We start from the raw sequence: 13,840 nt of genomic DNA, 5'->3' as shown, positions 1-13,840 counted from the left end.
CACACACACACACACACACACAGACACACACACACACACACACACACACACAGACACACACACACACACACACACACACCACACACAGACACACACACACACACACACACACACACACACACAGACACACACACACACACACACACACACACACACACACACAGACAAACACACACATACACACACACACACACACACACACACACACACACACACACACACACACAGACACCCACCCACCCCCCCCCCCCCCCAGTAGGGTATATCTCCAGCCAGCTATAGTGTGTGAGTTAGACTCTGCACCAGCTGGAGACTGAAGACCAGGGAGGAGCAGCACGGTAAATCTCTATTATAAATGGGTTAGGGTTAGATAGAAACACATTCATATCTATTATAAATGGGTTAGGGTTAGATACAAACACATTCATATCTATTATAAATGACCTGATAATATGGTAGAAACACATTCATATCTATTTAAATGCTGTATAACCTGATGTGGTATAAGCATATTAATCTCTATTACTGTATAAATGCTGTGTAACCTGATGTGGTAGAAACATATTAATCTATATTACTGTATAAATGCTGTGTAACCTGATGATATGGTAGAAACACAATCAACATGAAGTGTGTCCCAAATGGCTCAGTTGGTAGAGCATGGCGCTTGCAACGCCAGGGTTGAGGGTTCGATTCCCACGGGGGGCCAGTATGAACAAAATGTATGCACTCACTAACTGTAAGTCGTTCTGGATAAGAGCGTCTGCTAAATGACGTAAATGTAAATGTATATTGACTGTATATACTATAGTGAATATAATGATTTCTCCTCTAGGTGTTTCAGTCCTTCAGCATGACACTCGTCTTCCTCCTCCTCTTCCTCCCCCTCTCTCACCGCTCCAATGCCATGACTGGTTGCCATAGTGACCGTGACAAGGACCACCGCCCCCGGGTCAACTGCACGGCAATCGACCTTAGCGATGTCCCCGCCAGCATTGACACGACGACCAAGGTACCGATATACGTCTCTATAACAATTAAATGAAAGTCAACTAAACTAGTTGTGCTGTGCTGGCTTTGACCAAGATTTCAGAAGTTGTCTGGACCGCTGAATAGGTTCTCAGTCCAAGGATTGTAAAAGAAAGTTCAGGACAATACTCTCCTTTACTCTACTAGTAGAGTAGAATAGAAGCTAAGATTTAAAGTTGGCTTTTTCTACATGTAACAGGTAGGAAATAGCTGTTTTTGTAAGGATCTTCTCAGATCAGCCTTGGGAGGTTGAGTAACAAACAAAGCTATGTCCCTGATGCCCAACACATTTAACCTCACCACAGTCCTTAGTAACACATTTAACCTCACCACAGTCCTTAGTAGCACATTTAACCTCACCACAGTCCTTAGTAGCACATTTAACCTCACCACAGTCCTTAGTAGCACATTTAACCTCACCACAGTCCTTAGTAGCACATTTAACCTCACCACAGTCCTTAGTAGCACATTTAACCTCACCACAGTCCTTAGTAACACATTTAACCTCACCACAGTCCTTAGTAACACATTTAACCTCACCACAGTCCTTAGTAACACATTTAACCTCACCACAGTCCTTAGTAGCACATTTAACCTCACCACAGTCCTTAGTAGCACATTTAACCTCACCACAGTCCTTAGTAGCACATTTAACCTCACCACAGTCCTTAGTAACACAGTTAACCTCACCACAGTCCTTAGTAGCACATTTAACCTCACCACAGTCCTTAGTAACACATTTAACATCACCACAGTCCTTAGTAGCACATTTAACCTCACCACAGTCCTTAGTAGCACATTTAACCTCACCAGAGTCCTTAGTAGCACATTTAACCTCACCACAGTCCTTAGTAGCACATTTAACCTCACCACAGTCCTTAGTAACACATTTAACCTCACCACAGTCCTTAGTAGCACATTTAACCTCACCAGAGTCCTTAGTAGCACATTTAACCTCACCACAGTCCTTAGTAGCACATTTAACCTCACCACAGTCCTTAGTAACACATTTAACCTCACCACAGTCCTTAGTAGCACATTTAACCTCACCACAGTCCTTAGTAGCACATTTAACCTCACCACAGTCCTTAGTAGCACATTTAACCTCACCACAGTCCTTAGTAGCACATTTAACCTCACCACAGTCCTTAGTAGCACATTTAACCTCACCACAGTCCTTAGTAGCACATTTAACCTCACCACAGTCCTTAGTAGCACATTTAACCTCACCACAGTCCTTAGTAGCACATTTAACCTCACCACAGTCCTTAGTAGCACATTTAACCTCACCACAGTCCTTAGTAGTACATTTAACCTCACCACAGTCCTTAGTAGCACATTTAACCTCACCACAGTCCTTAGTAGCACATTTAACCTCACCACAGTCCTTAGTAGCACATTTAACCTCACCACAGTCCTTAGTAGCACATTTAACCTCACCACAGTCCTTAGTAGCACATTTAACCCCACCACAGTCCTTAGTAGCACATTTAACCTCACCACAGTCCTTAGTAGCACATTTAACCTCACCACAGTCCTTAGTAGCACATTTAACCTCACCACAGTCCTTAGTAACACATTTAACCTCACCACAGTCCTTAGTAGTAGTGGCACCTTTCCTAATAGTATGTTTAAAAAGTTAATAGAAAAGTTTAAAATAACTCACTGTAAACAGCCCCTCAGAGTATATGGTTAATAGCATAGACTAGAATCCCCCCCTATACCTACGACAGGCCTCCTACCCAGAATCCCCCCTATACCTAAGACAGGCCTCCTACCCAGAATCCCCCCTTATACCTAAGACAGGCCTCCTACCCAGAATCCACCCCTATACCTAAGACAGGTTAGGCCTCCTACCCAGAATCCACCCCTATACCTAAGACAGGCCTCCTACCCAGAATCCACCCCTATACCTAAGACAGGTTAGGCCTCCTACCCAGAATCCACCCCTATACCTAAGACAGGCCTCCTACCCAGAATCCACCCCTATACCTAAGACAGGCCTCCTACCCAGAATCCACCCCTATACCTAAGACAGGCCTCCTACCCAGAATCCACACCTATACCTAAGACAGGTTAGGCCTCTACCCAGAATCCACCCCTATACCTAAGACAGGTTAGGCCTCCTACCCAGAATCCACCCCTATACCTAAGACAGGTTAGGCCTCCTACCCAGAATCCACCCCTATACCTAAGACAGGTTAGGCCTCCTACCCAGAATCCACCCCTATACCTAAGACAGGTTAGGCCTCCTACCCAGAATCCACCCCTATACCTAAGACAGGCCTCCTACCCAGAATCCACACCTATACCTAAGACAGGTTAGGCCTCCTACCCAGAATCCACCCCTATACCTAAGACAGGTTAGGCCTCCTACCCAGAATCCACCCCTATACCTAAGACAGGTTAGGCCTCCTACCCAGAATCCACCCCTATACCTAAGACAGGTTAGGCCTCCTACCCAGAATCCACCCCTATACCTAAGACAGGTTAGGCCTCCTACCCAGAATCCACCCCTATACCTAAGACAGGTTAGGCCTCCTACCCAGAATCCACCCCTATACCTAAGACAGGTTAGGCCTCCTACCCAGAATCCACCCCTATACCTAAGACAGGTTAGGCCTCCTACCCAGAATCGACCCCTATACCTAAGACAGGTTAGGCCTCCTACCCAGGATCCACCCCTATACCTAAGACAGGTTAGGCCTCCTACCCAGAATCCACCCCTATACCTAAGACAGGTTAGGCCTCCTACCCAGAATCCACCCCTATACCTAAGACAGGTTAGGCCTCCTACCCAGAATCCACCCCTATACCTAAGACAGGTTAGGCCTCTACCCAGAATCCCCCCCTATACCTAAGACAGGTTAGGCCTCCTACCCAGAATCCACCCCTATACCTAAGACAGGTTAGGCCTCCTACCCAGAATCCACCCCTATACCTAAGACAGGTTAGGCCTCCTACCCAGAATCCACCCCTATACCTAAAACAGGTTAGGCCTCCTACCCAGAATCCACCCCTATACCTAAGACAGGTTAGGCCTCTACCCAGAATCCACCCCTATACCTAAGACAGGTTAGGCCTCTACCCAGAATCCCCCCCTATACCTAAGACAGGTTAGGCCTCCTACCCAGAATCCACCCCTATACCTAAGACAGGTTAGGCCTCTACCCAGAATCCCCCCCTATACCTAAGACAGGTTAGGCCTCCTACCCAGAATCCACCCCTATACCTAAGACAGGTTAGGCCTCCTACCCAGAATCCACCCCTATACCTAAGACAGGTTAGGCCTCCTACCCAGAATCCACCCCTATACCTAAGACAGGTTAGGCCTCCTACCCAGAATCCACCCCTATACCTAAGACAGGTTAGGCCTCCTACCCAGAATCCACCCCTATACCTAAGACAGGTTAGGCCTCCTACCCAGAATCCACCCCTATACCTAAGACAGGTTAGGCCTCCTACCCAGAATCCACCCCTATACCTAAGACAGGTTAGGCCTCCTACCCAGAATCCACCCCTATACCTAAGACAGGTTAGGCCTCCTACCCAGAATCCACCCCTATACCTAAGACAGGTTAGGCCCCCTACTCCAAGGCAGTGGTAATGACAAGACAGTTCTGCTTTAAAATAATGAAAATATATTGTCTGTTTTAGGCAACAACACAACAGGCACAATTTCAGTTCATAGAATAGCCTTCTGTAACCTACCTCATGTGAAGCCTAGCTTGAAGACAACCAATGAAAACATAGGAAACGTTTAAAACTAAATCACTTGAACTCTCGGCTCTCTTTTGATGTTGGTAACAATTATTTGATGTCCATCACTCTGGCGGGTAGCTAGCTAGCATCACTCTGGCAGGTAGCTAGCTAGCATCACTCCGGCGGGTAGCTAGCTAGCATCACTCCGGCGGGTAGCTAGCTAGCATCACTCCGGCGGGTAGCTAGCTGGCATCACTCCGGCAGGTAGCTAGCTAGCATCACTCTGGCAGGTAGCTAGCTAGCATCACTCCGGCGAGTAGCTAGCTAGCATCACTCTGGCAGGTAGCTAGCTAGCATCACTCCGGCGAGTAGCTAGCTAGCATCACTCTGGCGGGTAGCTAGCTAGCATCACTCCGGCGGGTAGCTAGCTAGCATCACTCCGGCGGGTAGCTAGCTGGCATCACTCCGGCGGGTAGCTAGCTGGCATCACTCCGGCGGGTAGCTAGCTGGCATCACTCTGGCAGGTAGCTAGCTAGCATCACTCCGACTGGTAGGTAGCATCATTCCGGCTGGTAGCTAGCATCACTCTAGCAGGTAGCTAGCTAGCATCCCCCCGGCGGGTAGCTAGCTGGCATCACTCCGGCGGGTAGCTAGCTAGCATCACTCTGGCGGGTAGCTAGCTAGCATCACTCCGGCGGGTAGCTAGCTAGCATCACTCCGGCGGTAGCTAGCTGGCATCACTCCGGCGGGTAGCTAGCTAGCATCACTCCGGCGGGTAGCTAGCTAGCATCACTCCGGTGGGTAGCTAGCTGGCAACACTCCGGCTGGTAGCACAGCCTGGGATCGAACCCGGGTCTGTAGTGACGCCTCAAGCACTACAATGCAGTGCCATAGAACACTGTGCCACTCGGGAGGCCAGTCAACCTTTTGATCTGTTCCTGATTATGGTGATATTATTTATCAAAGTGCAGCTGCTACTACTCTTAACCCTTTGGGTGCCGTCTACCATAGTGCCCTTCGCTTTGTTACAGGGGACAGTTTTAATACTCATCAGTCTATCCTGTATCAAAAGGTTGGCTGGACTTCGCTAAAGACCCGTAGATCTCTACATTACTCCCTTTTTGTTTACAAGACCCGACTTCATAAACTTCCAGCTTTAATATTGCAGATAGATTCTAACTTCCATCAATGTAAGTGTCTGCATCACTTCCAATCCCCCATGTGTTTTTTTCCCGCAAATATATGTATATATATACATATACACACATATAAACATACATATAAACATACATATACACATACATATAAACATACATATACACATACATATACACATACACTGTACATACTTATAAATACATTTATATACATTTATATACACCCCTTCCCTAATTGGAGTAGACTAGTGAACAACAACGATTAGGCCTCTACTTCCAGCTTATACATACTGTATACATTTTATGGACACAGTCAATTTTACAAGAATTATATTTTGTTTGTTTTTGCTCCTGAACTTCCTTTACCCTCAACCTCTCCGATCATTTTCATGATGTCCATCCGGTTTGCTTCTATATGCCATATCTTTCTAACTGTGCTCTTTCACAAAAGCTCTCAACCTATAACCTATATACTTATAATGGGCACAGTATGCTTTACATTAGTTATCTTGTTGTTATTAGTTGTTGTTATTAGTCCCATCCTTCAGCTCCATTCAACTCCTCCCATCTATCTCTTAACACCATCCATATTGGATTTCTATTTGCCATATATTTTTCAACTGTACTGTGATGTTTCACAAAAGTTCTGAACCTTTCTATTCTCATTGTTTCTACAGATTGTAAATTGAAAATAAACATTTTTGCTAAAAGTATTATTATATTATTGATTGATTGACTATGACTTTTCAGATCACCCAGTAGTGCTATCTGCAGGGTTAGCTCCAAGTAAATATTGCAATCCTTCAGCCATTCCTGGACCTGTGACCAAAAACAAGCTACAAATGGACAGTACCAAAACAAATGATCTAATGATTCTGTCTTTTCACAGCAAAATCTGCAGAGCTGGGAAGATTGTATCCCCCATATAAATAACATTCTATTGGTAGCAATCATTTTGTATAATCATTTAAATTGAAAAATTCAAAGTTTTGAATCCGGCGTCGTTTTGCGTATCAGTTCTTAAACACTATGCCATGGGATCGGTACGTCAAAGATCTCTTCCCAACTATTTTGCAATCTATATGGGACGGCTGTCAATCCTTTGGTCCTTAAATGAAACTGGTATACTTTTTTATTTATCACAATTTCCTTTAACCAATTATGTTCTTTAATGCAGGACAGACAAGTTCCTCACTTTCTCCCCCTTCCACTTTCCTCTTCCATTTTTGCGGTAAGGCTGCAATTATTTGGTTGTAATTTTGGGTAGAACAGACATTTCCATATGTTTTTGTTGGCTGCATGTGCGACATAACTCCACCAGTCCTACATATGATATAATTTATGAAGATTATACCTTCAAAAAAAAAAAAAATCCTAAAATAAAGGTTTTTATTAATTAGTATATTTGAATTTAACCTCAATATTTGTTGCATTATTTGTTCAGTCGTTTCTGGAGGATTAAATTGAAATTGTAAACAACTTTCTATGGCTTGTTTTAGAAATAGTGATATTTGGGAGATTATTTCCTTTTCAAATAACTGAAAGTGAGAGTTTGTAATCTGAATAAAGTGAAAAAGGCCATTCTTGAACAGTTCGGATTTAAGTGTAACTTTTGTATGACTGAAGCTTTTAGTGATGGGTCTAATGCTTTAATATTGAATCATTTCTGTCCTCCGAATTCATATTCATTATATAAATAGGCCCGTTTAATTTTGTCTGGCTTGCCGTTCAAAATAAAATGGAATATTTTTTTCTCATATAATTTAAAAAACTGTTCGCTAGGTATAGGCAAGACCATAAGCAAATAGGTAAACTGGGATAATACTAAGAGTTAATCAGGGTGATTTTTCCACAAATTGACAGGTATTTACCTTTCCATGGTAGCAAGATCTTATCTATTTTCGCTAATTTTCTATTAAAATGTATTGGAGTGAGATCATTTATTTCATTTGGGATATGTATTCTGAGTATATCCACATCACCGTCAGACCATTTTATTGGTAAACTACATGGTAATGTAAAAATTGTATTTTTTAGTGATCCAATAGATAATATAGTACATTTATTGTAATTTGGTTGTAATCCAGAGAGTTTCAAAAATGTATCTACATCCTCTATGAGGCTGTGGAGGGATTAAAGTTGTGGATTTAAAAGAAAACATGAATCATCAGCGTACAATGACACCTTTTGTTTTTAAACCCTAGATTTCTAATCCCTTGATATTATTGTTGGATCTGATTTTAATAGCTAACATTTCCATGGCCATGATAAAAAGGTATGCCGATAGTGGACAACCTTGTTTTACTCCTCTTGACAGTTTAAAACTTTAGGAGAAATAGCCATTATTGACTATTTTACACCTAGGGTTACTAGGTTACAACCTTCCCAAGTTCTCTCACGTCACCCCGCTCCTCCGCACACTCCACTGGCTTCCAGTTGAAGCTCGCATCTGCTACAAGACCATGGTGCTTGCCTACGGAGCTGTGAGGGGAATGGCACCTCCGTACCTTCAGGCTCTGATCAGTCCCTACACCCAAACGAGGGCATTGCGTTCATCCACCTCTGGCCTGCTGGCTCCCCTTCCTCTGCGGAAGCACAGTTCCCGCTCAGCCCAGTCAAAACTGTTCGCTGCTCTGGCACCCCAACGGTGGAACAAGCTCCCTCATGACGCCAGGACAGCGGAGTCACTCACCACCTTCCGGAGACATTTGAAACCCCACCTCTTTAAGGAATACCTGGGATAGGATAAAGTAATCCTTCTACCCCCCCCCCCCCCCCAAAAAATAAAAAATAAAAACATTGTAAAGTGGTTATCCCACTGGCTATAAGGTGAATGCACCTATTTGTAAGTCGCTCTGGATAAGAGCGTCTGCTAAATGACGTAAATGTAAATGTAAATGTATACATGATTTTAACCCATTTTATAAGAGATTCTCCAAAATTGAAATGGTCCAGACATTTATATATAAACTCCAGTTGTAATTTTTCAAATGCCTTTTCAAAGTCAGCTATGAATACCAGGCCTGGTTTCCCAGATTTTTCATAGTGTTCTATTGTTTCCAGTACTTACCTTATATTATCTCCAATGTATCGTCCATGTAAAAAACCTGTCTGATTAGAATGAATAATGTCCGACAATACCTTTTTAATTCTATGCGCCAAACATTTTGCTAGAATTTTTGCATCACAACACTGAAGTGTAAGGGGCCTCCAATTTTTTAAATGGACTGGATCTTTATATGACTGTGTTTTTGTATTTTAATGTGTATATATATTTTTTGGGCGGGTATAATGTGTATATTTATGTTGTATATACAGGGCACATTTGTAAAAGAGACCTAGGTCTAAATATGTCTTCCCTGTTAAAATAAAAGTTCAAAAATAAAATTAAAACTCTCCTCTAATCTACTTTACTCTACTATACTACATTATCATAATCTCTCCTGTGTTCTAGGTGCTGATCCTTCCCCAGAACCAGTTCTCCAGTCTAACCTGGTTCTCCTATAGTCACTTCCCAGAGCTCTATGAGATTGATCTCAGCCACAACGCGGTTCCAGAGGTTCCCCTGTCCCCTGGCCCAGTTCTCCCTACCCTGGGGGTTCTACGCTTGGTAGGGAACCGCATTAGAACCCTGCCCCCTCACTCCTTCAGGGCCACACCGGGCCTGCTAGAACTCTATCTGGACCAGAACCTCCTGGAGACACTAGACGACCTGTCCTTCTCTGGGCTCAGACTGCTACAGGTCAGTACGCCACTTAGTTAATTAGTTGATTTTTTTATTGGTTAATTGTTTGGTTACCTGATTTGCTAGTCAGTTAGCTAGTCAGTCAGTCAGTTAGCTAGTCAGTCAGTTTGTTAGTTAGCTAGCTAGCTATCTAGTTTCTTAGTTAGCTAGTCAGTCAGTTATTTATTTATCTAGTCAGTTTAGTTAGTAAGTTAGCTAGCTAGTTAGTTATCTAGTCAGTTAGTTAGTTAGCTAGCTAGTTAGGTAGTTAGTTATCTAGTTAGTTAGCTGGTCAGTCAGTTAGTTTGTTAGCTAGTCAGTCAGTTAGTTAGTTAGTTAGTTATCTAGTCAGTCAGTTAGTTAGTTAACTAGGTAGTTAGTTAGTTAGTTAGTTAGTTAGCTAGTTAGCTAGTTAGCTAGTTAGCTAGTTAGCTAGTTAGCTAGTTAGCTAGTCAGCTAGTCAGTTAGTCAGTAAGTTAGCTAGTTAGCTAGTCAGTCAGTCAGTCAGTTAGTCAGTTAGTTATTTAGCTAGTCAGTTAGTTAGTTAGTTAGTCAGTGAGTTTGTTAGTTAGTTAGTAAGTCAGCTAGTTAGTTAGTTAGCTAGTAAGTCAATTAACACCCCTGTTGTTGTTTGTTCTAGATCCTGGAGCTGTCTCAGAACCGTATCTCTGTTCTGCCCCCTCTGATGTTCCGCTCCCTCCCGGCCATTGAAACCCTGGTTCTAGAGCAGAACCGCATCAGAACCATGCCTGACCAGTGGTTCTCCGCCAAACCTGATGTTCCCTACACCTACCTGTCGCAGAACCCCTGGGCCTGCTTCTGTAAGGTATGTTCTAAAGTCTGGTCTAGAACTCTGTAAGGTATGTTATTTCGTCTAGAACCCTGTAAGATACGTTCTCGAGTCTAGAACCCTGTAAGGTACGTTCTCTAGTCTAGAACCCTGTAAGGTACATTCTCTAGTCTAGTCTAGAACCCTGTAAGGCATGTTCTCTAGTCTAGAACCATGTAAGGTATGTTCTCTAGTCTAGAACCCTGTAAGGTATGTTCTCTAGTCTAGAACCCTTTAAGGTACGTTCTCTAGTCTAGAACCATTTAAGGTATGTTCTCTAGTCTAGTCTAGAACCCTGTAAGGTATGTTCTCTAGTCTAGAACCCTGTAAGGTATGTTCTCTAGTCTAGTCTAGAACCCTGTAAGGTATGTTCTCTAATCTAGAACCCTGTAAGGTATGTTTTCTAGTCTAGAACCCTTTAAGGTACGTTCTCTAGTTTAGAACCCTTTACGGTATGTTCTCTAGTCTAGTCTAGAACCCTGTAAGGTATGTTCTCTAATCTAGAACCCTGTAAGGTACGTTCTCTAGTCTAGAACCCTGTAAGTACATTTTCTAGTCTAGTCTGGAACCCTGTAAGGCATGTTCTCTAGTCTAGAACCTTGTAAGGTATGTTCTCTAGTTTAGTCTAGAACCCTGTAAGGTATGTTCTCTAGTATAGAACCCTTTAAGGTACGTTCTCTAGTCTAGAACCCTGTAAGGTATGTTCTCTAGTCTAGAACCCTGTAAGGTATGTTCTCTAGTCTAGAACCCTGTAAGGTATGTTCTCTAGTCTAGAACCATGTAAGGTATGTTCTCTAGTCTAGAACCCTGTAAGGTATGTTCTCTAGTCTAGAACCCTTTAAGGCACGTTCTCTAGTCTAGAACCCTTTAAGGTACATTTTTTAGTCTAGTCAAGAACCCTGTAAGGCATGTTATCTAGTCTAGAACCTTGTAAGGTATGTTCTCTAGTCTAGTCTATAACCCTGTAAGGTATGTTATCTAGTCTAGAACCATGTAAGGTATGTTCTCTAGTCTAGAACCCTGTAAGGTGTATTCTCTAGTCTAGTCTAGAACCCTGTAAGGTATGTTCTCTAGTCTAGTCTAGAAGCCTGTAAGGTATGTTCTCTAGTCTAGAACCCTGTAAGGTACGTTCTCTAGTCTAGAACCCTGTAAGGTATGTTATCTAGTCTAGAACCCTTTAAGGTATGTTCTCTAGTCTAGTCTAGAACCCTGTAAGGTATGTTCTCTAATCTAGAACCCTGTAAGGTATGTTCTCTAGTCTAGTCTAGAACCCTGTAAGGTATGTTCTCTAGTCTAGTCTAGAACCCTGTAAGGTACGTTCTCTAGTCTAGAACCATGTAAGGTGTGTTCTCTAGTCTAGAACCCTGTAAGGTATGTTCTCTAGTCTAGAACCCTGTAAGGTATGTTCTCTAGTCTAGTCTAGAACCCTGTAAGGTATGTTCTTTAGTCTAGTCTAGAACCCTGTAAGGTACGTTCTCTAGTCTAGAACCCTGTAAGGTATGTTCTCTAGTCTAGTCTAGAACCCTGTAAGGTATGTTCTCTAGTCTAGAACCCTATAAGGTGTGTTCTCTAGTCTAGAACCCTGTAAGGTATGTTCTCTAGTCTAGAACCCTGTAAGGTATGTTCTCTAGTCTAGAACCCTGTAAGGTACGTTCTCTAGTCTAGAACCCTTTAAGGTATGTTCTCTATTCTAGTTTTGAACCCTGTAAGATATGTTATCTTGTCTAGTCCAGAACCCTGTAAGGTACGTTCTCTAGGTGTGTTTAAATAAAGTTGGATTGTATTTGAAGGTGGGTTACTTGAAGGAACACCTGGATGATCAGGGCCACAACGTGTACACAAGGGTTGGAATAATCATCACCCCGGACGAAGAGAGTGTTACCTGTGCCACGCCTCCCTCCCTGGCCGGCCGACCAATCGTGGGGCTGGAGGATGAGGAGTACTGCCCACCTGGTGCCCCACCCGACGCCCCCCCTGGAGACTCTGAACCTGAACCTAACCCTACTCTACTGCCCACCACCACCACTACCAGAACCACCACCACAGCAGCCACAACCACTGTTCCTACTACCACCCCTACTCCTACTACCACCCCTACTCCTACTACCACCCCTACTCCTACTACCACCCCTACTCCTACTACCACCCCTACTCCTACTACCACCCCTACTCCTACTACCACCCCTACTCCTACTACCACCCCTACTCCTACTACCACCACAGCTACTCTGAAACCCACCACCCCTACTCCTACTACCACCCCTACTCCTACTACCACCCCTACTCCTACTACCACCCCTACTCCTACTACCACCCCTACTCCTACTACCACCCCTACTCCTACTACCACCACAGCTACTCTGAAACCCACCACCCCTCCTCTACACCCTACCGACCCCACCCACCTGCCCCCGCTGCCGGGTGAGGTAGTCACATGGCCCTCCCCCCTTCAGGTGGTCACATGGTCTTGGCGGGAGATAGTGACCATCCTGGTGGAGTGGGAGGAGAGCTGGAAGGGGACAGAGGGGGGGAGGCTCGGGGGAGGGAACAGCTTGGAGCATCATGGTCTCTACAGACCATCACAGGTTACTACCCTCTCACCACACCCCACCACGACCACGACCATCACACATAGAACCCTATCTCAACCACCTAGGACCCCAACTCAACCACATAGAACCCTATCTCAACCACCTAGAACCCCAACTCAACCACCACCACCTAGAACCCAGACCCTGACCTCCCCAGCGACCACAGTCAGACAGGTTGGAGGTTCAGATCCCTGGAGGGGTGGTAGTGTCGTGGGGGGGCAGGGCTGTGTTCTGCTGGTGGCTGTTTGCAGGGTGTGTGTTATTGTGTGTCCTGTCTGGGGGGTGGGGGTGTATGAGTGGCTTATGGCTGTGGAGGATGTATAGGACCGTCTATAGGCCTCTACTGGACAGGGGGGGGGGTGGAGGAAGGGGGGGGGGAGTCAGGCTGCTCAGGTTGAAACGCCACGAAGGGGGAGTCAGTGGGGAGAACAGGGGAGTCAAAGCCATCTCCCTGCCTCTAGGAGGGGGAGGAGGGGGGGTGCAGGCCGTCTATCGCTCTGTTCTATTCATCTCTAGAGAGGAGGGAGAGAGAGAGGGGGAGGAGGGAGAGAGAGAGGGTGAGGAGGGAGAGAGAGTGATTGTGATGTTGGACTCAGCAATAGAAGGGACAGCTGGGGGGATGTCACTACAAAACAGGAGGGAGCGAGAGAGAGAGGGGGAGAGAGAGGGGGAGAGAGAGGGGGAGAGAGAGAGGGAGAGAGAGGGGGAGAGAGAGAGGGAGAGAGAGGGGGAGAGAGAGATGGAAAAAGAAGAAAGTGAGAGAGTGATAGTGGGAGGGGTGGAGAGGAAGAATGTGTACAGGAAGAAT

The 13,840-nt window shown here is 44.6% G+C and overlaps 1 protein-coding gene across 1 annotated transcript; it reads left to right on the top strand.

The window, feature by feature from the left end:
• Positions 1–306: 306 nt before the first annotated feature.
• LOC311117612 (uncharacterized protein) lies at positions 307–13,356 on the top strand (the record flags this gene model as incomplete). Its single annotated transcript, XM_084192547.1, has 5 exons — positions 307–338; positions 836–1,012; positions 9,343–9,630; positions 10,253–10,438; positions 12,232–13,356. Exons 2-5 carry the CDS (start codon positions 854–856, stop codon positions 13,354–13,356), a joined length of 1,758 nt encoding a protein of 585 aa, XP_084048673.1. The 5' UTR covers positions 307–338; positions 836–853.
• Between the last annotated feature and the right edge of the window lie 484 nt (positions 13,357–13,840).

Source organism: Coregonus lavaretus (assembly GCF_964263955.1).
Source record: "Coregonus lavaretus genome assembly, contig: HAP1_SCAFFOLD_382, whole genome shotgun sequence".
NCBI classification, from domain to species: domain Eukaryota; kingdom Metazoa; phylum Chordata; class Actinopteri; order Salmoniformes; family Salmonidae; genus Coregonus; species Coregonus lavaretus.
The sequence above is the reverse complement of the archived record's forward strand: the minus strand, read 5'-3'. Positions and strand labels throughout refer to the sequence as shown.